General features: G+C 38.9%; 1 protein-coding gene across 2 annotated transcripts; it reads right to left on the bottom strand.

Moving 5' to 3' along the window:
• Window positions 1-556: 556 nt before the first annotated feature.
• LOC122190264 (solute carrier organic anion transporter family member 1C1-like) lies at window positions 557-23,393 on the bottom strand. 2 transcript variants are annotated; one of them, XM_042890125.1, is made up of 15 exons: window positions 23,237-23,393; window positions 19,866-20,011; window positions 18,641-18,782; window positions 18,396-18,528; window positions 17,077-17,207; window positions 16,658-16,804; window positions 12,583-12,681; window positions 11,551-11,790; window positions 9,009-9,173; window positions 8,405-8,600; window positions 5,794-5,959; window positions 4,701-4,882; window positions 3,263-3,327; window positions 2,218-2,335; window positions 557-1,399 (listed from the first exon to the last, which is right to left on the bottom strand). In XM_042890125.1, the coding sequence occupies exons 2-15, from the start codon at window positions 19,974-19,976 to the stop codon at window positions 1,177-1,179; spliced, it is 2,118 nt and encodes a 705-aa protein (XP_042746059.1). In that variant the 5' UTR covers window positions 19,977-20,011; window positions 23,237-23,393; the 3' UTR covers window positions 557-1,176. The 2 variants fall into 2 exon arrangements, with proteins under 2 accessions (XP_042746059.1, XP_042746060.1); XM_042890126.1 differs by lacking the exon at window positions 23,237-23,393 and adding an exon at window positions 21,270-21,359.
• Window positions 23,394-23,911: the final 518 nt, after the last annotated feature.

Here is a 23,911-nt window from a genome sequence, read left to right on the forward strand (position 1 = left end):
TATTTTCTGTCTGAAAAATTCCTGAGGTTCCTGGAACTTAGATTTTTCTTTAATTATTCCCAAACCTAGACAGAGTGTTTGTATCATCTATACTAGAGAAGTTTTCATTCCCCTTTTCTTAAAATGCACAGTACTTCTCCATTTTTGTCGGCAGTTTGCAGAGTTCTGATTACAAAAGACACAAGATCTAAATGTGCTGGTCATTGCCTTTTAGCAAAAAAATGTGTGCAACTTCATCTCCAGGGACAAGATATGAAGAACCCACTTTCAGCAGGTACTAAATCAGGCCTTCCCCAATTTCTGTGCTTGCACTTATACAGGGCTGATGGTTCATGAAAGATGAAATAGCCATGTCATGTGAAGAATCCCTGAAGTAATCTACCATTGAATTCTGTGAAACTGCAAGCTTTCAGCCCTACATTTCAAGGCTTGCTGGTAGTTCTTTAAACAAGGAAGGAAATCTACATACCTGTGGTATAAATGCAGTGGCTATTGGGATAAAAATGCCCTTAGAAACACACATGAAAACAAACAAACAAAAAACAATAAAGCAATGTAATTTTAATACCTATCAATTTATTGCATCAGTTCACAGTAAGTTTACTCAAACTTAGGACTGAGATGTGCTGCAAAATTAATACACTACTTTCTTCTGTTTGCAATCCATTTTGATTGTAAACGTGTTCAAGCCAAACCCTAGAGTCTCTGTGCAGTTCTTGTTCATATGACCACTGGCAGCCATAGGGTTCTCACCTGAGCAAGGACTGTAGGACCGAGTCTGTAACAAGGAACCACACTATAGAAGCCACCAGAGACTTTGGACTTGGAATAGAGATGGTAAAAATGGAAATAAGCTTATTGTAGATGTCATCTTTTTTAATTTTTCAATTATAATCAAAATGACGACACTGAAAAAACCTGATCAGTCCTACAGGCAAACTAGAAAAGGACTGGGAATACAAGCATGGAAGAGTCTCCCTAAATTTTGAAAACCTTTTCCCTCTATTTTTTTCAGATAAGGAGAAGAAGAGAATAGGGTGAAACAACTTAAAAGTCAACATTTCAAAGGTATTTTTTGAACCTCCAAATGTAGCCCAGCTGTTGAAGTCAGGTAGACCCCTGTGGTGCTTAGAAAAATTGAAAACTAGGCAGTTAAGAAAAAGCCTTGTTTCCTTTTCACATACAAGTTTCTTCACTTTCTTCTGAGGTTTTTGCACCTGGAAGAGCTTCTTTTTTGTTCACCGTAACTGGTTCTTTGTTGATTGTTTCTTCTGCATTTTTAGTATCTGTCATCTCTTTGTCATCTGTTTTGAAGCGTCTCATGATTAAAACACAGAGCACCATGTATAGGACACAGCACCCTGCCCGCAGTCCTGCAATGAGGCCAAGATAGACATTTCTAGAAAAAAAAAAAAGTTGACAAAATACATTTATATTAATATTTGCCACTTCTGAGTGGGAAAAAAAACAAAACAAAATAAAACAAACAAACAAAAAAAAAACCAGGATACCCAAACCATTTATTCCCAGCCAGGTATCCTTCCATTTTTTGGGAAGTGACAAGCACAAAGCAAACAATCCCATAATTTTCAGTCTCAGACAGACCCTAATCTGGTCCTACACTCCTCAAGGAAATATCTCCTCTCTGAAAAGTTCAGCAGATGATGAGTTTTGCCTGCTCGCCCAACCTTTCCCCATCCCCAGCTAAATTTGGTGAAGTGTCTTACACGTTAGGAATCAGAGAAATGACTGTTGAGGAAAAGTAGGGAAGTATCCTTGGTGCTGTAACTACTGTACTGTTCCTTAGTCTCTTACAAACTCAAAGCACTGCAGAATTACTCAGTGCACTAGGTCTTCATTGAAGGAACTTCTGGTGATGTGAGTTCACAGCAATGTCATATATTAGACTTGCAAGGCTGGATATAGATCTGGGCAACCTGGTCTAGTGGTTGTCAATCCTGCACATGGGAGGGGAGTTGGAACTAGATGATCGTTATGGTCTTTTTCAACCCAGGCTGAAATACGATTCTATTGGTTTTTAAATGTATATGGCTTATTTGATCTATTAGTGATTATTTAAAATACATGATTTTGGTGCTTCGGTACCCTAATCTGCTTATTAAAAAATTATTGTGTGCAGAATGTATTTCAGTTCTTACTGGTCAAAGTTGCCTCAGAAGCCAATTTCCTAATCACTCACTGAAGACTTTAGCTTACCTGAATGCTTTTGTGTCATATATTCGGCAAGACCCAGATCCACCACAGCTTTTTGTCCCCCATTTCAAGCAGGTCTCATCTATCAAGGCACCAAAATAAATAGGGGCTGGGAGTCCACCTGCAAAGAAAATTTTTATGACAGATTTTCAGCTCTCATTAACATTATGGTAGAGAAAGGAAAAAATTAATCGCAGAGTTTCTGAATTATAGCTACCTAGAATGGGATAAAAAATCCTGCCCTGGCTTTGAGAGCAGAAGACTTCTGAAAACTTTTAAACAAGTATCTAAAGAAGATTATATACAGCGGTGAGGGGGAGAGAGGGAGAATGTTGCTAATCCCACTTCAATGGTATTTTATTAGAATTATATAAATAAATAATATAAATAAATTTTCAGCCCCTGGTGTGGAAATTACATGTCATCATACATTAATATCTGTGTACACTCATGTATCTATTCAGTCAGTTTGCAAATGAAAAAATGGCTGGCACAGTGTCAAGAGCTCCATTCATACTCTCGATCAAAACCAATCATGCAGTGTGTGTTACTTATGCAGCACTGAAAGATTCTCTATTAGATAGCTATGATGCTTAAATACAATCAGTAAGATTCTAGTTATAATGTGATTTTGTTATGAAAACTTTTTTATGATAGCACAAAGTTGATTCCCTGCAGCATTCAGCTGAAAGATCCAAATGACTACTTGGGTGTTTCTTCATTGGGAAGATTTCAAAATTCAGAACATCCAGACTAATCATGCTTAGATAGATGTGCCCAAAAAACAAATAAATAAGAGTTCAGTACACTTTCTTTTCTTTGACTAATTCCTTCACTGCACAGAAAAAGATCTGGTGAGATAATCGTAATACATAATTGCATACCAGGAAACATACAGCTAGCTCTTCCAAACATTCTGAAATGTATTTTCTGCTTACGATTAAAGTTCTTCAAAATTCGCTCTTTCAGAGCAAGGAGTTTGCACTGCCTAGTTTTGATCTATCTCTTCGACTGCCTACTTGAATGACACAAGGAAATGAAGTTTTACCTAGTATTCTACCACCTAAAGTTTCGATCCCGACAGCAAAGGATTTCAGGTCTGGTGAAACAGATCTACAAAGGAAACAAAAATAACACACTGTTTTCACATTTTGAGGAGCAACAGAGTAATACAGCTAAACTGATGGCTATGCTGTGATCACCTGCATGTGCACCACTGCAAGAGTAACGTGGCTAACTTTGCAGAGCTCACTCAACACCAATTGAAAATGTTCACCAAAGTTATAAATCAGATGTTATGCCTCCTTCTGTTGATTTCAGTGGATAAACTCCCATCAAAATAGTTGGGAGTACTTACAGAAACTACTCTTAAGCCAAAGGAGAGAAAATTACAATGATCTTTGGGAGAGGATGCACAGGAAAACTGAAGTGAAACAACTAGAAGTAGTCAGTTTGTTCCATAAGTTCAGCTGCAAGCAGCTGCCTTTTCTTTTGAAGGGGCTGTACCAGGTAGTGGCAAACAGACAGCAATAATGAGGTTGTGCAATCCCTCCTAGCTATCTGCTTTTGTAAGTGGAAGTGAGTTACCTGGCTATAAAAGCATGTCATTGCTACCAGTGGAGATACAGACTGTGTCCATCGGAGGAATTAGAAGAATTCACAAAAAGCAGCAGAGAGTACTGATCTGGCACAGGAGCAGGCAGGGGGCTTGCCACAGCCAGGCTGAACAGGAATTTAAACTACACCAGTTCATCATCTTTTCATCAGTAACATTAATTGCTTCTCATTATGCACATTAGTATTCTGGAAACTCTGCCCAGCCTTGTCCATAAACCAGGCAAGCAGCAAGAACATCTGCACCCAGAAGTACTGCAAAAGAATCAGCAGCTTAGGAAAGACAGTTAACTAGCCATGTGCACAGACTGCTGATGATTGCAATTCACCCATAAGCATAACTGAAAGAAATTATCATGCAAAAGGTACAGAACATTGTCTTTTCTTCTGAGAATAAAATAGCAGTGCTGTGTTACAACTGAAGAAATAAAAATAAAAAATTATTGCTGCTGACATTGTTCTGTTTGTAATCTGTTCATGTCTGTCTTGATATAAGAGGGAGTACTGGGTTTCTCACAACACGTAAAACATTCTGAGCAAATAAAGCTTTACAAAGGTGAATGCCTTTATCTGGGGTAATGTGAACAGCATAGTCACCTTGGACATGACTTAACACCATACTCATTTTGGGTTCATTGCTCTGTTAAACACATCTCTGTCATCAGAAGTGAAATGTCAGCATGAGGCTTGCTCACTCCATTACCAAACTATCAACTCAGCCTTAAACTGGAATTAGGGAAAGATACAAAGCCCTAGTGTGGTCAACATGACAGTCCTCACAATAGGAAACAAATGGTATTTTCCTTATCAAATGGTATATTCCTTTTCTCTTTCCCCAAGCTTTATGGTCAAGGTAAGGTAAAGTATTTCACCTAAACATAATCATGTATGTAGGAGTGCCTCCTAAGGCTAAAATAAATGCACATGCAGTCTGTAATGCTAAAAAATAGGGAAATGCTTTGGTACAGCTCTCTCTTTGGCACTGTCCCAAAACTGCAGATGCATTGCCATGTCCATGCTCTTGTCCTTCCACACAGCTGCAATTGTGAAACACCTGAAAGGAGAAGATGAGAAGTCATTTAATCAGAATTCAGTGACTCAGGATGATTTTAGTTGCTAGATTTTTCACTTTCCGTAACAGGCAGTCTGTTGTTTATAGTGAGAGGACCTTCCTAGTAATCTCTGCAGACTGATGTGCAAGTTCATTAGTATGCTCAAATCACTTTGCACTGCTCCAGAGACACAAAGCAACTGTGATTCTAGTTTCAGCCATTCCATTGCTAGGAATGAAAGCACTCTACAAAGTAAAGATGAGTAAAAGCTGTGAAATCCAGATGTGAACTGTTATCCATCCATTCTGCTCGGGGATCCTATGAAGTACATAAGTAAGAATAAAAAAATGTCGATATGAACACAATAAGGAACACTAAAAATCAGGGTATCTATGTATCCAAAAGAGCATTTGATGCTGAATTGAGTGTGAGCTGTTTCATAGCTTTTGAAGTTAGCAAGAGACATGAGTTCGAAAGTCAAGTCCCCTGCAGTGAATGAAGCAAGAGAATAAGGCTATAAATGCAATAGTATGTTGTTTGAAAATACTGCCTGCCTTTTCAGTGTTGTTATAAGAAGACAATTCTGCTTCTGCCAGAAGACATGGACATAGTAAAAGATCTAGTGAGAAACGTAAAGCCAAATTCACAGTTTTATTGCTGAGAAGAAAATTAGTTTTTAAAAAGATCAAGAAATGTAAGGCAAAAGCCTCATGTTTCATGTCTTGCCTGAGTAGCTCACTTACCTCACCAAAACTCTTTTAAAAACTTGCAACAATTCAATCATTCAATTTCTACTACAAAACTAAACAGTAAAACATGGACATGTGTCTACAGGATTTCTTAATCACAAGGCCAAATAAACAATGTATTGAGAAATTCAATTGCCTGTACAGTCATTTATCTTTACATTTACCATATTCTTTCCTATCCCAGTTGACGATTTACATCCCGCAAAGCAGGCTGTCATGTAAGTGATGCCATTGTCCCCACATACAGGATCCCACTGATCCACCTTGCAGCTGCAGTCAGCATTGCAACTGGCCGTGAAACTGTTTTTAGGGGAGGAAAGTTGTTTAAACCTGGAGAAAAAGAGCAAGAAATAAAATAATTAAATATTAAAATTAAATATTTAAACTAAATACAAGAGAGTAGGCAGGGGAAATGATGGGAACGTTAAACAATCAGTATGGACAGATACCTGCCATCATCTAGAAGAGCGAATTTACTGTATGGAGACACAGCTAATTTTGACTAAACCAAACTGCTCTTGATATTTTTCATCATCTGTTAATATTTTTACAGATTGTTGATGAAAAGGTATGGAATTCATACACCAGGTATTTTTGGCTAGAAGAAATTACTAGATGTTATTTTTTCATTTGAAACCTCATCTGAAATTGTACAATTACAATGATTTCAGACAAAATCATTGTACTTAAAATCTCTTATCACATGAAGGCTATGCTTGCCCCTAGCAATAGGGAAGATCATACTGTATCCAAGTACTGGAAATGGTAATAAAAATCTACATAAAAATACAGCAGCAAGATACTCTTGATAGTCATTCACTGAATCAGAGATGGCTAGTGGCAATGAAAGTTACACTAGTCTGAAAGGGAATAGCTGCCTCCATCTCAGCTCTGACTTTGTTTAGCAGCTGGAACAACCCAAACTAACTGGAAGACTAGAATCAAGAATGTATAAAGTGAAATACTGAAAACATGGTGGAAGAGCTCAATTTTCAGAAAGCATTGGGAGCTTGCTACCAACAAATCACCTCTGCTTTGAAGAGTTTCCCCATTTAAAGAAAAAGTTTCAACACTTTTTCTTTGCCTTTTGCCTTTTCTTTCTACCTATCCCTCTATCCAAAACACTTCTCAAGTGAGTAACATTTATCCTACATATTTTGGAAAGTAAAATAAGAGTATTGGATTATGTGTTCAACCACAGGTATCTCTGCTGGACAAACATCTGACATCTTTTATGTAACTAGCCTCAGAGCTGAACTGGGTTTTAGGTTTTGCAAAACACCTAGATATTCTTCTGAACATAGACTCCATTTCAAAAAACAAAACAAAACAAAACAAAACACAGGCCTGAGTTTCTGTCTGAACTGAAAAACTAGCAAGCTCTGCTGGATTCAGTTTAATCCTTTAAAATCCCTTGAAATTTGTTGGACCTGACTGAAATAACTTTAAACAGTAGGCAATTGTGGTAGGCTGCTACAGTCAGAAAAATGCAGGATGCACAGCCATGATCCTGGTAAGGGAGGGGAAATATTTGTGTGCTCACCATATCATCCTGGCAGCGTCACTTTCCACCTCCCAGCTGAAAAGATGAACTCAGGCAGGTCAGTAGCTCCAAGTACCAAGAAAGGCTGGCAACTAACTACCCATGCAGGTTGGCAACTGCTTATCTAGAGGATGGTGCATTCTAGAGGCAAAGCTACTAGAGGGGCCACTTTCCACAATCTTTTTATCTCCTATTCCCTATGTGGAAGCAAGGACAAGCTTTAAATTAAAGCTTTTAAATAGAGTAAATAGAGTAAAAAATTTCAACTGTCTATGATGAATTTAATTAGTCATCTGTTAGCATACAAGAGTATATTGAGTCTAAGACACTCCAGCAGAGGGCCACAAAGACAATAAAGGGAGATACCTAGAGTATCTCCCCTATGAAGAAAGGCTAGGTGACCTGGGTCTGTTCAGCCTTAAGAAGACTGAGAGGTGATCTTATTAATGTTTACAAATATCTTAAGTGTGGGAGTCAAAGGGACATGGCCAACCTCTTTTCAGTGGTTCATGGGGAAACAGCCATAAACTGGAGCACAGGAAGTTCTGCTCCAATATGTGAAGGAACTTCTTCACCGTAAGGGTGACAGAGCACTGGAACAGACTGCCTAGGGAGGTTGTGGATTCTCCTTCTCTGGAGATATTCAAGACCTGCCTGGATGCCTATTTGTGCAACCTACTGTAGGGAGCCTGCTTTGCAGGGAGGTTGAACCTGATGATCTCTACAGGTCCCTTCCAACTCCAACAATTCTGTGTCTCTGTGTCTTCTATATTGCCAACATCTGGCAATAAACAATTTTGAAAAGGAACTGTCCAACTCAAATTAAATTTGAAAAACAAAATCAGAGCATTCTGCACAGCCCTAGGTACTAGGTACTAGGTATCCTTCCATCTTGACAAGTCTATTTCACTATCTAGGATTTTCTCATATCACCTGCAAAGGAACAAGACTGGTATAATCACAGTAGCTCCACTGTAGTGGAAAACACAATGATTGACACAAGTGGAAGACCTTCAGTTAGAATGAAAATTCATTCTCTTAAACAGACATATACATACACAGGTAATATTTTCGAACTCATCCAAATTCAAATTTTCCCTAGATTAGAAGGTTTATAGTCCAGATGAGACTACAAACTCAGATTAATTTATGAGAGTAGAGGAAGACAAGTACATGCCCCATGCTCTGCATGACACAGGGAGCAACTAACAGAAATCCAAGGGAATACAAACCCAGAGTAAGGCACTGTGAGACCAGCCAGCTGAAGCACCTCACAATTGCACATAAAGTACAAGAGGTTTAACAGATATGCTACTATAAAGGAGATGCATGCAAACTTTGCCATTCCAGTTACGTGAAGTTTGAATTTCTTGATCAGATAGCCTCCCAGAAACATCCCCAGGATTGTAATGGGTAAAAGTATCACACCTGCAAATAAAAGGTAACAGAAAGGTATTAACTGCTGCTGCTTGAACAGACCATTCTTTTTAGAAGAAATATCTTTCCATTTGTATGTTGTCGTAGTTTGTGTGGGATTTTTTGTTCACAGAAACAGACATAATCCCAATCTAAGTCTTTTTAAAAAGCATCAGCCAAAAAGATCCATCCAGTGCTAATAATCCTCCAGTTGTCTAAATTAGGTAGACCAGGAAAATGAGCAGTGTGATGGTAATGATGGTAATTTCATCAGTTTCAAAAAATAGTGGAAAAATAATACATCTCTACATACTTTTTTTTTACCAAAAACTTCACAGAAGATCATCATAGAAACCTATACAAAACACAAAGAAAACTTCCTTTCCAAAATTAGAATTTAAAATAAGGCCATGTACCTACCAACTAGAAAGATGGCTTTTGCCACTGATACATTAAATTGCTGCTCCATAAACTTTGTCTCATATGTTATCAATCCAACAAGAGAATTATACTGCAGAATGGTGAGGAACACATACACCAGGAAAACTGGATTTCCAAACAATTTCTTCAAAGTTGGTAGGAAATCTGCAATGGAGAGGTACATGCTGTACACCCTGCTAAACACAGAGAAGAGTTGTTTTGGCATCCTTTGGACTATAAAACTAAGCTTAATTAATGTCTGTACTGTAAACTGTAATTCTTTGGCAATCAAAACCTGTTCAAGTGAGAGTTTCCCCTTGCCAGCATTTGACCTATAATGCTATTACTGCATGACACATCAAGACTGAATGGTATGGTGAAGGCTGGATTGGGCAAGAGAAATCCTAGATTATAGAATCATAGAATCCTTAGACTTGGAAGGGACCTTTAAAGGTCATCAGTCCAACTTCCTGCAAGCAGTTGATACTCAGAAAAAAGGGGGTCGCCCAAGCAAAGGCTAGAACATTTCCTGAGATCCTTGATTGGAGCATTAACATCAATAAAATTAAGACAGTGAAGACAAAAACCTGCGCTGAGTTTATAGTCTATCATCTGTAAATCACACTTGAAGGCACTTTAACAGAAAATGTCCTGCCCCTCCCTTACACATGCATGCATCCAATTAAAGCAATAGGGGACCGAGTACAGCCATGAGCAGTTGCACCTGATCTGGCGTGTACTAAATTAACTCGGCATCACTGAGGCCATACACAGAAACCATGAATTCAGTGAAATTCCTCCAACTGTAGTACTTACACCCTTATAATCACAGAATATTTAAGGATTATCTCTAAGATTATCTATTCTAAACACCCACTTACCATCAATATTGTCTGCTAAACCATGTCCCTAAGTACTGTATCTACCTTTTCCTCAAACACCTACAGAGATGGTGGCTCCACCATTTCCCTGGACACTCTGTTTGAATGCCTAACCACTCTTTTTTTGAAGATTTTTTTCCTAATATATAATCTTGAACTTCCCCTGGCACAACTCAAGACTACCACCTCCCATCTTATCACTGACACCTGGGTGAGAAGACCAACCACTACCTCACCATAAAATCATTTAGAGGAGTTGTAGAGAGCAATAAGGCCACCCTTGAGCCTCCTCTTCCCTAGACTGAACAATCCCAGTTTCTTCAAGCACTCCCTGTAAGACCTGCATTCCAGACCCTTCATCAACTTTGTTGCCTTTCTCTGAGGCCTTTCTCAGGGCCTCAGCACCTTTCTGGTAGTGAGGGGCTCAAAACTGAGCACAGTACTCAAGGTATGGCTGCACCAGGGCTGGCTGAGTGCAGGGGGATGAGCTCCTCCCTGGTCCTGCTGGCTACACTATTTCTGATTCAAGCCAGGATGGTGTTGGCCTTCTTCTCACCTCCACCAAACCGCTGGCTCACATTCAGCAGAGAGTCAACCAACACTCCTGAATCTTCTTCCTCCATGCAACTTTCCAGCCACTCTGCCCTGGGTTTGCAGTGTTGCATGGGGTTGTTGTGACCAATTACAGGACCCAACACTTGGTCTTGTTGAAGCTCATCCCACTGGCCTCCATTCATTGATCCAACCTGTCCAAGTCCCTCTATAGGGCCCTCCATACCAAGGCAGATCAACATCTTCTTCCAGCTTGTTATGGTCTGCAAACTTACTGAGGGTGCGCTCAAATCCCCTCATCCAAATCACCAATAAAGATATCAAACTGGGCCAGTTCCAATAATGACCCCTGGGGAACACCACATATGACCAGTTGCCAGTTGGATTTAATTCCATTCACCACCACTTGCTGGGGCTGGCCCTCCAGCCAGTTCTTTACCCAGCAAAGTGTGTAAAGTTGCAAAGTTGTCCAAGCATCCAGCTTGGACAGCAAAAGTTGTCCAAGCATCAAGCTGCCAGCTTCCCCAGGAGAATACTATGGGAGAGTATTGTCAAAGTATGGAGAGGCAATGTCAAAGGCTTTGCTAAAATCTCATAGACTATGTCAAAAGCCTTCCCTTTGTCCACTAGTTGGGTCACCTGGTCATAGAAGGAGATGTTGTTGATCAGGCAGCACCTGCCTTTCATGAACCCATGCTGGCTGGGCCTGACCACCCAGTTATCCGCCTTTGTTTCCCCCCCATATGCTGGCCACAGGTAAACAATATCCTGCCAGCTCATAAATGACAAGATGTTTTTCACTTTGTCATGATTATAGCTGAATGATAGCCATTGGAATGAACTGAGAATACGCCTAAAGCAACAGTATGAGCTTTTTCTAGTTGTCTGACATAAGAGCAGATTTCATCTGTGTCTGAAACACATCCTTAGTAATTAATAATACTAATAATTAATAGTGCAATAACATAGCAATTGAGAGAAGTCATTTCTGTTCACCATTTGCATTACAAAAATTTGCATTTTGCTGAAGTTTTACAAACTTATGCTTAGTCCAAAATGAACCCCTGAGAGAGTATTCACATGCAGACTTTTGGGCAATAATCTTTCACCTTTTACTGCCTCAGAGAACTTTAACTCTGGCTGAGCTGGGGGGTCTGTTTTACAGTGATCTCCTTGAACGGGCAGATGACTGATCTTCTTTGGATTCTCATCCTCTCCTTCTTTTGTTAAGGAGTAAGGCAGAAAAAAAAAAGGTAAGGAAGCAATGAAGTTCACTGCTCCACAGATGAGCAATCCAAGCCACCAGGCACCAACCCATCGAGTATCCTTGGGATTTATGTTAATAGCATCTGTAAAGTGTGGGAAGACAGGAAAAAGAGATTGAATATCATGCAGAATAATTAAACTGTTTATACACATCCTTTTATATGCTATTTAGAAGTAAAGGCATTTGCATTTCACATGAAGAACATGAGGAACTGAAATACAGCTTGTATCAAATCTATTCCAGACAGTCATAAGACGTGCCAATATCTTAATCTATACACATGATGGCATTTCTTTGCTCCACTCTATGCACTTGTGCAAGTACAGATGTTTTTAGCACTTTCTGTGGGACAAGTGACAGCAACAGAGCCCTTCACAACCAAAAGAAAACCTCCCTTTCTCAATCTCCTTCTGTTCCCTCCTTCTTCCATCCCCAAGCTTAAGAGCTTTCCTTGAAGTTCCTCAAATTTTCACTAGGATTAGGGATCATGAAAGTGATTTAGACAAAGAAATGAGGTTTCTTACCCATTTTTACTGTGTGTTTTTTAGAACTTTTTTTTGCCATCAAAAATGTAAGCACAGAGAAAATTTGCCCATTTCTTCTCGGTTGTGCAGCAAGGGTGCTGCAAGGGCTTTTACAAGAGTATGAAGAGGCTCATAATGTTACTACAGTGGGGGTAGGGGCTTAAAGTAAGGGCTATTCCAGTCACACTGCAGTGCTGTACATATTAAAATGGAAATAACATTAGTTTTTTAGTAGAAAAACTCTCCCTTTATGAGAGAGAGCTCCCCTTTATGGAGCAGTAAACTGGGAACATGCTTCCTAGCAAGCAGGTTCCTGCATACATCTAATGCACCACCTCACCATTTCTTACCGATATCCACAACACCAATATCTACCCAGAGGCTGGCACAGAAAGATCCAAGCAGGAAACCCAAAGTCGGCCCAAACATTCCTGAGGACCTCACCAGACCTGCAATGGAAGGGAGCAGTGCAGGAGAGTGAGAATGCGTGGTGGGTACACACACTTGAAGAGAGGAGAAGAGAGGCAAAAGAGGCAGGTACAGGTTGTGAGGGGGCAACTCACCATAAAATGCTAAGTGGCAGGTAGGAAAATGAACCATAAGTGGCCAAACTCATAAGCTGCAGTGAAGAAGAAGGCAAGACAAGGATTGTAGAAGAAACAGGAAGAAAGAGAACACCACTCTTATCCCTATTCCTCTCTAATTTCAGATTTTCACTGTGGCATCATTCAGTGTATGACCATTAATTAATGAACATGCAACTCCAGGCCTGCCAGAGGTATCATAAGCATATTTGCAACTATATTTGCAATCTGCATGATGTTATTTCATTGTAGAATTCAAGGCTTTTTCCTGTTCTCTTTGTTCTGTCCTTGGTTTAATTTTAAATAACAGTTTTTGCCCTGATTTTGATAAAAATATGTGCCTTATACGCACATATTTTTACAGCTGGGAGTCACATTCACATGGGAGGAACACTAAGAGTGCGTGAGCATGAGATTATACACAAGATCCTGAGAAAATTTTCATCAGGCAACACAACAAGGAAATATCAGTAGACTTGTGTTTCAACAAAGTCCATTAGGCAGCATCTTTGTTGATTCATGAAGCACCAGAATGAACAAATCAGCTAACAGTTGTGCTAATAGGTGCTTAGACAGCTCTAAAAATATCAATAAATCTAGTGATCAGGTCATGACCTCTTTAAAATCAGCTTTCAGCGTCGCTGCTGGCCTCACTGGGACTCCTGTTTCCCTTTCAGCTTCTGCTTAGAGAGGGGATATCACAGGGTCAGGAGAAAAAGATAGTTGCACCTGGAAGCAATTGAATTAGCTGAAAGGTTATTACACACCTATAAAGCCAGGGTTGCATTTTGAAGATAGGGTATGCAAATACCCTGGCATGTGGCCACCAATGCAATCAGGAGAAAACAAAAATATCCTCAAAATAATTTAAGCATAGGTATCCTCACTGCTTATGTTGATCAGTTCAAGATTGGCTATGAGGTGGTAATGCTTTCAAAAAACACTCAGTTATTCAGATTTTTGAATTCTACAGTAGCATTGCCATGTGGGAGATATCAGAAGTTTCAGAAGGCTTGATTTTATTCTGAAAAAAAAGGAACTCTTGATCTGCTTGTTAGCTCTTGCCCATGGTTGGCAACATGCCTTGTAAATCCTACTGTGTTTTCTACTGCAGAGATTTTTCTCCTGTTTTGCAAACTTTCTTCTGAATGCAGTGATTGCTCAGCTTGGGATGAAGGATTTGGATAATAAATTTTTAGTATATAATTTAACTGTACAATATTTCCTCTTTTCTTCATTGCTCCAATTGCAAATTGATTTCATTTACATCTCTCATTTAACTTCATTGGAAGATCTGGCCTTTTAGATTAAATTCTGGTACAACCAAAGTTACTGACCTCAGTAGAAAAAGGAATATGACACCAGAAGCCTGGAGTTAGCTCTTTATGTTTATCTTTTAGTCTAAGGAAGATCTTACTATTCAGAAGTATTTAAGCTATCTCCAAAATTCAAATACTCAGTGACAAATTACTAAAATAAACAGATTAAAAAAAGGCACATCCATACCAATGGCCTGGACAAATGTTGTGCAGTGTTTTTCTTTAAGATACTGTAAGATAACAGAAAAACTAAGAGGTGTATATGCAATAACTTTGCATATGTCTGAAGCTTTTAGATTAATTACACTCACATAATCTTTAAATTCAAGAATAACTTCACGAAGTTAATATGCTTGTACTATGATAACATAAAGCCAGATTAGTTCACTGACATATTTTCTTATCACATTTTTGTGTTTACCCTTTGTAATTAATAAACAGACTAAACAAACAGTAAATCACTCACACATATCGGTTAGTCATTCACCGTATATTTACATAGCTTAGTCAACTCCTTTTATTGATGAATAATATAATCAGTTTTAAAATTTGTAGCATATGTTTGGCCTCATATATATTTTTACTGAAATAATAGGCTCAACAGGTACAGGTTTATCTACTAGTTCTCAAGTCACTGATGAAATTCCCTTCATTCAAACCTTCTTTGTCAGTGGGAAATCAATGAAGGTGAATTAAATAACTTGACTATATTTTCATCTTGAACTCTGCTACTGCCCTTAATTAATCATATTAACATTGAGTTTCAAATAAACTCAAAAATTCATTTATAAAAGTGGCTAATGAAACGTTATTGGTATAGGCCAGATCTTCATACATATATATTGGCAATTCTCTAGGTACCTAAACAGAAGTGAAATATTCAAAAATCTTAAAATACTTGAATAAGTTAAGTGCTTAGTGTGTGGGAGTATTTATGAAGCAACCACTCCATCAGAGCAGTCAGCTTAAAAGATCACTCCACCAAAAGTGACGCTCTGAACAAAGTAATCCAATATTACTGCCTCCTGTTGAAAGCCAGTAGCACATAGGCAAGGATAATTGTACCTCATAGTCATACTGAGCAGTGACCCTGTGCAAGATAGTTTTTCTCTATGAGATACGGAATATATTGTACCACCTCAGGACTATGTTGGCAACCTGGTAGAACTACATACATTCAAAGAGCTCAGTAAATTCAATCTAAAAATCATAGGATTTCTTGGGCATTGCTCAGCCTCAAACTCTGCCTTGCTGGTCTGTTCAACTTCCGCAACACTGGGGAAAAAAAAAATCGATTTCCTGTCTCAGAGACTTCTACACCCAAGCTATAATCTCTGCTAAATTCTGTAAGATAACTTTAAAAAACATAATCTTTACTTTTCTTTGCCCTTCTATAGCAAGTCTGGTTATATTACTGTCAATTGTCAATTTCAGATGAAGTTTTAAAAATACATTTAATCAGAAGCACAGAGGCAATTAGAAGTATTTTTGATAACTATTGAGTGGAACTTCTGGTTTGTCAATTTCCTTTACAGTGTTTCCATTTTCATAGAATCACAGAATCATAGAATGGCCTGGGTTGAAAAGGACCACAGAGATCATCTAGTTTTAACCCCCTCCCTGCCATGGGCAGGGTCACCAACCACTAGAACAGACTGCCCAGAGCCATATCCAGTCTGGACTTGATTGCATCCAGGGACAGGGCATCCACAACCTCCTTGGGCAACCTCTATATCCTCTCCCCCTAAAAACATCTGCAGTGACCTAACCCAGTAGTACTTCTCACTGAGCTCTTCCTGAAACTGTCTTGTTATCTCTATGACTGGTCCAGCTTCACCAAGCTTATTTCAGGCAGCAGTTTTGTGCTCTCTCAGTCACATGCAAATACCAAGAAATCAATTTGGCAATAAATAAATTAGCTTGGGTGTAAGTATTTCTGTCTTGAGCAATAAATTATCTTTCATCAAAACAACAACAAAATGTTCATTAGAAGGAATTTGTTACAACACCCTCTCTAAGGTTTTATTTTTTTTTCCTCAGGTAACCAGTGACTATAAAAGGCTTTCATTAGGAAATTTATTCCTTGTAAATTTCAAAAAGTCAGATCAAAACTTCTGAAATACATGCTTTCATTACTGTGATGAAAGATAATTCTCTCACCACTAGGAAGAATTTATTCTCTGAAGCTGTGGTACTGAAAATGAGGTGCCAGCTAAGGAAGGTAAGATTTCACTTCGAAGAACTTAGTATTTGACTATGTTTCTTTCCATCACAAATAAAATTAGCACATTTAGTAGCAGTCACTCAAGGAAAGCAAAAGGAGAGTTTGATAAACATTCTTCAAAGACAAAGATGAGATCTGTTTTTTATTGCTTTTTTTGTCCCTATTCAACACAAATTATCTAGGACACATCAGAGAGAGAGGTTCTTTATGAGCATGAGCAAATGGATTTATTTTTTTTTGGCTAAAAAATGTTAGAGAAAAGAATGCTGAACATAAAAATCATTCATACACATATTACCTATGTAAAATGCTGAGTTTTCTTCTTTAGAAAAATCATCAATGTACGAAACCCCCAGTGGCATAACTGGTGCTTCCCCAATTCCACGTAAAAGATTCCCCATCAACACAAAGAGCCAAAGATAGGAATTAGATGTTTTTTCACATCCTGCAGGCCATAAATATTTACATTTCTGTGAGCATAATTCTGAAAGTACATTATTGCAACAGAAAAATAACATAAAAATGTTTTTCATATTCACATACATTCATAATTGTGTGGGTTTGTATATGTCATGATCTCTAGCAAGGGCTTTGCTATTACATTTTTCAATTAAAAAAAAAAAAAAGAATTGTATCGAGTGGGGACAAGTAGAGGAAGGGAATTCAAAAAAAGAGGGGGCATAAAATGAGGGATTCAACATCAGAGCTTTAGCTTACCTGAATTTTTCATTGTGCTGGGTGTTTCTGTAGCATCTGAGACTGAATGGTCCACAGAGGATGCTGGGGAGCAAGCTGATACACTTGTAGATGAGTTGTCCACAGTAACTGCTATCCTTTCATAATTATAACTGGAAAACAACTGTGTAAAATACTACTGACATATCAAAGACTATGTTTTGCAGAAAGCATGTATAAGCCTTGCATTCATGGGGTTCCTGCCACACAGAGGCAGAGTGGAGACCGCTCACTTCTAGCACTTTCACTGAAAAAAAGGTATCTTCACAGCTTTTTGAAAAGTGACCAGTATTTTCTCAAGTTATTGAGAAACAGAGCTTATTCCTTGGCTTAAGAGATCATTCTTTATACTGAAGGACACATTCAGAGTCTGTCCACATCAGTCTACATACAATAGTGTTGATCTTTCCATACTAGCACCTGGGTTTCTTACCTATGTGACAGATGGGTAACATAGAGGTATCTGTTTTAGTTTAAAACTAGTAGGTTCAGAATGCAATACTAATCAGTCTTTGCGTATAAAGAGATTAATGCAGGCCACAAAACCTATGTGCTAGTTTGTATTTAAGTAGCCCCTTCTGGAGGAAATTAAATTGAAACCAGCTCGAGTATATTCATTCTGCACTGGGATAAATGGGGAGTTGATATTCTATCTGGCTCTGTAATCGAATTCTAAGCTTTAATATTTTGATGGATGATAGCTAGCTGTCCATGACCACCGTGTTTTGCTCAGTGTTGTAGAGAGTGGGCAATCTTCAGAATTTGATTACAGGTTTGGGCTAAGTCAGAAATTTCCTTTGATCTGCTTCTGGTCTATGCTATCCCTTGCAGTACAGTTTTGCTGCTACTTCACAGAGTAGTGACCATGGCTGCTTTCTGAACAGTGCTCCAAAGATATAATTCTTTTCATGATCTCCTTATAACAGATACAGGTCTTGGAGCTAAAGAACAGATAAATTAAAAGCACAGGGAAATGATTTTATTTTTTGAGGGACAGAGGAGCTATATTTTCAACCACTATTCACAGAGGATGTTGAAGAATTAGAGGTATGAACTGATTTTGATAGCTATGTAAGTACAGCAGCTTAGATCTGAAAGGGTATTTAGATATTTAATCTTCCTGAATTCAGTGGAAAATAACAGACACTCTGTGATGAAGAAACCTCTTCCACCAAGATCTCACCGCAATTCACTGACACATCCAGAAGAAACCATGATTCTCAAGTCAGATGTGTGATTAAGCAAACCCTTTATATGGTTGAAGTGAATTCATGGACAATATGAAAACTCTCCATATTTACCGTCCCATTAGGAACTGAGGCATCACTGACAAAAATGCTCCTAATGACATGATGAGACATCCAACAGCAATTACTTTCGGTCGATGAACTCTTGGACCAAGATAGCTCACCAGTACCATTACCATTAAGTTACCTGCATCATCAGGAGAGATCAGCAGTAATATTATGAGGGAAAAAAAAAGATTTTAAGGAGTAAAATATGTTAAGAAGTATTCTTTTTACATTTTCAAAAACAGTACACATACCTAACTCAAAACTGCCATCAATAATGCCAAATATTGATGATGAGATTTCGAATCTCCTTTCAATTTGACTGGACATGCTCTTCATGTAGCTTCCAGAAAATCCTTTTGCAAAAAAGGAAAAAGCTAAAGCTCCAAGAAATATCTGAAGAGAGAAAATAACTGAGTTTAGAAAACAGCACATTTTTCTTTACGACTAATTCCTCAGCAGCAGAAAAATGAAGTGCATTGTTTTTTAATTTTGTAATGAAAAAGTCCTTGCCATTTTTAAATTAAAACAGAAGATTTTACCTTCAATTTCAGGACTGCTTGCAAAGCCTCTTCAACTACAATGGAAATGAAAGTTGGCATGCACCTGCTATGTTTTTACCACATACTGTTTTACTGTTTTAGGTATTTCCTTCCTTAGGGAAAATTTGCAGCAAAAAGCTGTTTATTACTGGTATTATGATTGTGGAATGTTTTAATTAGTTCTACTTCTCCTATTCTGAAAAATACGTACAAAAAGATGCTTAAGCAGCTATTGTTTTGCTTATAGCACATATTTAATTAATTTGCTAGTAAAACATGACCTTATCTTTTAACTGTTGAAAACATTTATTGATTTCTGTGTGCCTGGAATCATAGAATTCTTAGGGTTGGAAGGGACCTTTAGAGGTCATCTAGTCCACCTCCCATGCCATAAAGAAGGACATGCACCGCTAGATCAGGTTGCCCAGAGCTTTATCCAGCCTCGCCTTGAAAGTCTCCAGGGACAGGGCATCAACCACATCTCTAAGCAACATGTTCCAGTGCCTCGCCAGCCTCACTGTAAAAAACATTTTTCTTATATGCAACCTAAATCTACCCTCTTTAAGGTTGAAGCCATTTCCCCTTGTTCAGTCACCACAGACCCTGTTAAAGAGTCTGTCCCCTTCTTTCCTGTAGCTCTCCTTTAGATAATGAAAGGCTGCTATCAAGTCACCTTGCAGCCTTCTCTTCTCTAGCCTGAACAGCCCTAGTACTTTCAGCTTGTCCTCGTAGCAAAGGTGTTCTATTCCTGGGATCATTTTCGTGGCCCTCCTCTGGATGTACTCCAACAGGTTTATGTCTTTCCTGTACTGAGGAAACATATCCTACAGCATTGTTTCCAAATCATGTAGTATAAAACATTACCATACTTAATTTATTGAACTTTGGCAATTTCAGTATTTTAAAGAAAATACATGGTGAGGGTTCCTTTCCATACCTTTAGCTTTGAACAGTTATGGCACATAACCTTGGCAGGAGCCACAGCGCTATTGCTGTCCTGGAAAGATGGCTTGTCCTTAAGTTTGCCAGTGGTGATTATCTTGTCCATGGTTTCCCTCCTGTAGATCTGATCTCTTGATCTTCCTGTTTGGAAGAATATCACTATGATATCTTGGACACTGACACCTTATATATTCCAGTCTGTTTAATTCCTCTAGGAACTTATCAAAGATCTCCTCTTGAAGGTTTTGGAGGCCAGCTGAGCCCTGAATGGAAGCCATTTGGGTGTCCTGTGGGCTTTTAAGACTGTGTGGGCTGCAGGGCCATGGCAGCTTTCCTGGAGCTGACCTATAGAAATTTCTCAACTGGCCTGTGCAATTTTCCCAGATGAGACATCCAGAGTAGTTTGGATTCCATGAGAAAGTCCACAGATGTGCAGAAAAGTAAAAATTCTCTTAGCCACCCAATGTCCCCCCCAAAATTCTCCCACTGATAGCAAATAGGCACTATTGTGTAATACAGAGATATAAAGTGTCAGGAACATTCTCGTTCCAATTTTGTAGCTTTCAATTCTAAATCCTAATCCAGGAGGAACCACCAAAAATGACTGTAGAAATCAAACACATAAATTTCAGAATGATCCATGCTCTATGAAAGGGATCATTTATATGAAAGTTGATCTTAGATCATCTTTACCAGCTTGCAAATCAAAAAGCATTGAAAAAGAAGTTTTAGATAATTTATGTGTGGTGAATTCAGACTTAATTCATTTGTTAGAGGGCAGTAGCTGAAAGACAAGTTTCTCTATACCAAACATATTCTTTATTGACTTATATTTTGCTGATAATTAACTTTGCGAAAGACCTGTCTCCATTAAATAAACAATATTTAAATCAGTCACGTGGTTTTATTTTCACAATATTTAATGTTATACTTGCAGATAATAATCTACTTTAAGCAAATCTTAAACTGCATAAACACATCTTCTCTTATGCCTAATGAAAAAACAGTTTCTATGCCCACTTGATAAAAATCTGAACTTTGACAAAGAGTGAATCATTAACACTAGCATTGTTTAAAATTAAATGAGGCCAGAAGAATTATAGAAATGTGTCTTTAAAATAATAATTAATTGTAATTAAGAATTTTATTACAAAGAGATAAAGGCAACACACAGTCCACCGTGCTTATCCTTTTAAAAACTCTAATTTGCAGAGTTCGGTTGTTGCACTTTATGTAATCTCTTTCAAGCCTACTGACTCCAAGATGTACACAAATCCTAGTTTGTCTGCAGTGCAATGGTGCTTAGCAATTAAGCAAGCAAACAAACAGAAGAAGGAAATGAGAGAGGAGACACACAGCGAGAGAGACAGAGGGAGGGAGAGGCAGAGAGAGAACTTACTGTGTGTCACTTCTGCGTCAGGCTGTTTCTTTTCTGCGCCCTAGGGCTCTCAGGCTGGAAGCCAGTGCAACGTCACAGCAAAAGCACTGCCTACTCAGAGGAATGGAGCACTCCAAAACATTTTTTTAAACCTTGGATTTCCTTCTTAAGGTGATTGCAAAAGTTTCCCACAGCTTTGCAAAAGAAGGCGGGTTTCTTGTGCTATCATTCCTTTGGCAGCCTACCCGCCTGCATGCTACTTGTGCCAGCCTCTACCAGGAGGAACAACTTGTTTCCTCCCTTTTTTTTTTTTCTTTAAGAGCCTAAACACTAACGCTGCTTAAGCACTTCTCCAAAGGTGACTGTCTACCACCTAACCATGGAATGGCTCAGCTCATGTAGAAGAGCTCTGAGAGGGAGGCTGTATCTTGCAACCTCAGTGATGTGCAGCTACTGGTGATTTTGATGAAGGTCAGCAGAGATACTAGAAGATGAATTAGCTCTTCAAGAGGACATGAATTGCACATTTACATCAGACAGCTTTTGGTATGGGCTCCTGATTGTCATGACCCTGATGCAGAAGTACAAGAGTGCTGCCCTCATGGTGTCCGAATGAGAGGTGAATTCCCTTAGGAAATCACAGCTTCCCATTGTAGATTGCCTGCCTACTATTAAGACTACCTGACATAGCTATAGGCAGTTCCTGCAGGTGCCAACAAGAAATATAGGATGACAAACTGGCTGCAGACTGACCACACAGAAAAAATGCACTAGCCCAATTCTCACCTGCTAACCAAGCACACACACAAAATCTGTTCTCATGTCTAGTGGAGCTCAAAGCACAAAATTGTCACGTGATTTTCTTCGTTAAAGCAGAACTGTACAGCACAAAGGAAAAAATCTGATCTAGGTAGTCTTTCCAGGCTTTAGCAACACATTCTCAAGAGCTCATAAATGCACAAGGTTTTGTTTTCCCTTGGAGCTTAGTAGTTAAATGCAATCATCTTAACTATATATTCACACTTGCTATTGAATTAGTATCATTTTCTGGCATTTATGGTGATGATTATATATTTATTGATTTATCATGGGTCTTGGTTTTATTCTTTCGAAATTTTGACTTTCCCATTTTGTCAGTGGGACTCTACCCTTTAGCATGTCACAGATAATCAACAGATAATCAACAGATTAAAACTCAGCCCACTTCTACCTTTGAATTACAAGATACGCAACACCAAAAATGTTACACTAGTTTCAATCGCAGTGTTTCCTCATTAGACTCTTAGCAATAAATTTCTGACTTAATTAACACAGTTTTAACATGAGGAAAGAATGTATGAATTGAAATTTCTTCTCCTAAAAGATATTAGAATACAGGAAGTGCAATTAAACCTAGACTACAAATAAACTGATATCATACTTCTATTTAGATTAAGAGTTATCTTTTCCTTGTGCTTTGTCCTTTAACATTATTGAAAAAATAATAATTTCTTAGAATCATTCATCAGAATAAATCAGAATTGGCTTCATCTGATAATTTGAAGCTGCACATATTGCAATCTACATTTAGACAGCTTTTAACTATCAGCACATTGCAAAGTTTGAGGAAAGCCATATATAAACATTAGCAGTGGTCCCCTATTTTCACTACCATCAGCTTGCAACCAGGTGGAAGAACAGAAGTCTGTTGGAAATATAATTGCAAGCCCTTTGTATATGTGGAGAGAAAGCAGAGCACATTTCTTAAAGTGAGACACTCCGAAATTTCCCATCATTGCTTCTGTAAGTGTATTTCAAAATTGAATATGAAGAGTTTTACTATAAAGGGTATGTCATTTCTTGTGATTGTCACACACAAATTATAGGATTCACAGGAGTGGCAGCACAGCATGAATTCAGTGCAGACCCCTTGGGATGAGCCAGTTAGTCACAGGAGGAAAAAGAAGCATTTCCAAAGCTGAATTCTTTGCTCTATTTTAGATACTTACTTCAGAGTGAGATGAAATGAACTCCAGATGTGGCTGTGAAGCAAGGCAGCAAGATCGGATTTTGACAACAGAAAGTCAGGAGATGAATCCCACCATAGAAAATTTCAGCACTGCTCTGGAAATTATCTTCTGTGGCTTTTGCAAACTGAACTTTGGCACCTGAGCCAGCGTTTGCCATCATGCCTGCCAGCACAGCTCCATCCTGACGTGGTGGCTGCAAAGGGACAGGGGAGGAAGTGGGCCCTTGTTACAGGCAGTTCAGTAAGGTGAGCCACAGCCACTGCAAGTGCTGGCAGAGCACATCAGCAGTACACACCTGCCCTGATTTGGGCTGTTAAGCCAGACACCAGTCTGACAGCTGGCTGCACCTCAGTCCAGCCCTGGGAACCTGTTTGTCAAGGCCCACAGGGACACAGGAACTCAGCAACAGCTGCTGACTGCCTGACCAAGTAACAGCCAGCTGCAGCCATATGAGTGGTGGGCATCAGAGGGAGATGGAGGAGTCCCCAGCACCCAGTTCAAGGTGTGGCTTCAGCAGTGGGAGCTGCTCGCTTAGCCCCAGGGTGCTGCACTGCCTAAGGCCACCTGCCATAGTCCCAGAGTAGGACATGGTATTCCTGGCGTGATGTGCCTGGCTGAACGTAGCTGCACATTGACACCCTTGGTGTGTTGTGA

Source organism: Lagopus leucura, unplaced genomic scaffold (assembly GCF_019238085.1).
Source record: "Lagopus leucura isolate 7727_CA_CO unplaced genomic scaffold, USGS_WTPT01 Super-Scaffold_100159, whole genome shotgun sequence".
Lineage (NCBI taxonomy): Eukaryota > Metazoa > Chordata > Aves > Galliformes > Phasianidae > Lagopus > Lagopus leucura.

Coding starts and splice junctions, on each gene's coding strand:
- LOC122190264 (XM_042890125.1), bottom strand. CDS start 19,976: ATGGACAAGATAATCACCACTGGCAAACTTAAGGACAAGCCATCTTTC. Junction 4,883..5,793: donor CTGGGATAGGAAAGAATATG/GTAAATGTAAAG, acceptor TTCTCCTTTCAG/GTGTTTCACAATTGCAGCTG. Junction 3,328..4,700: donor ACATACATGATTATGTTTAG/GTGAAATACTTT, acceptor TTTCCTTTGTAG/ATCTGTTTCACCAGACCTGA.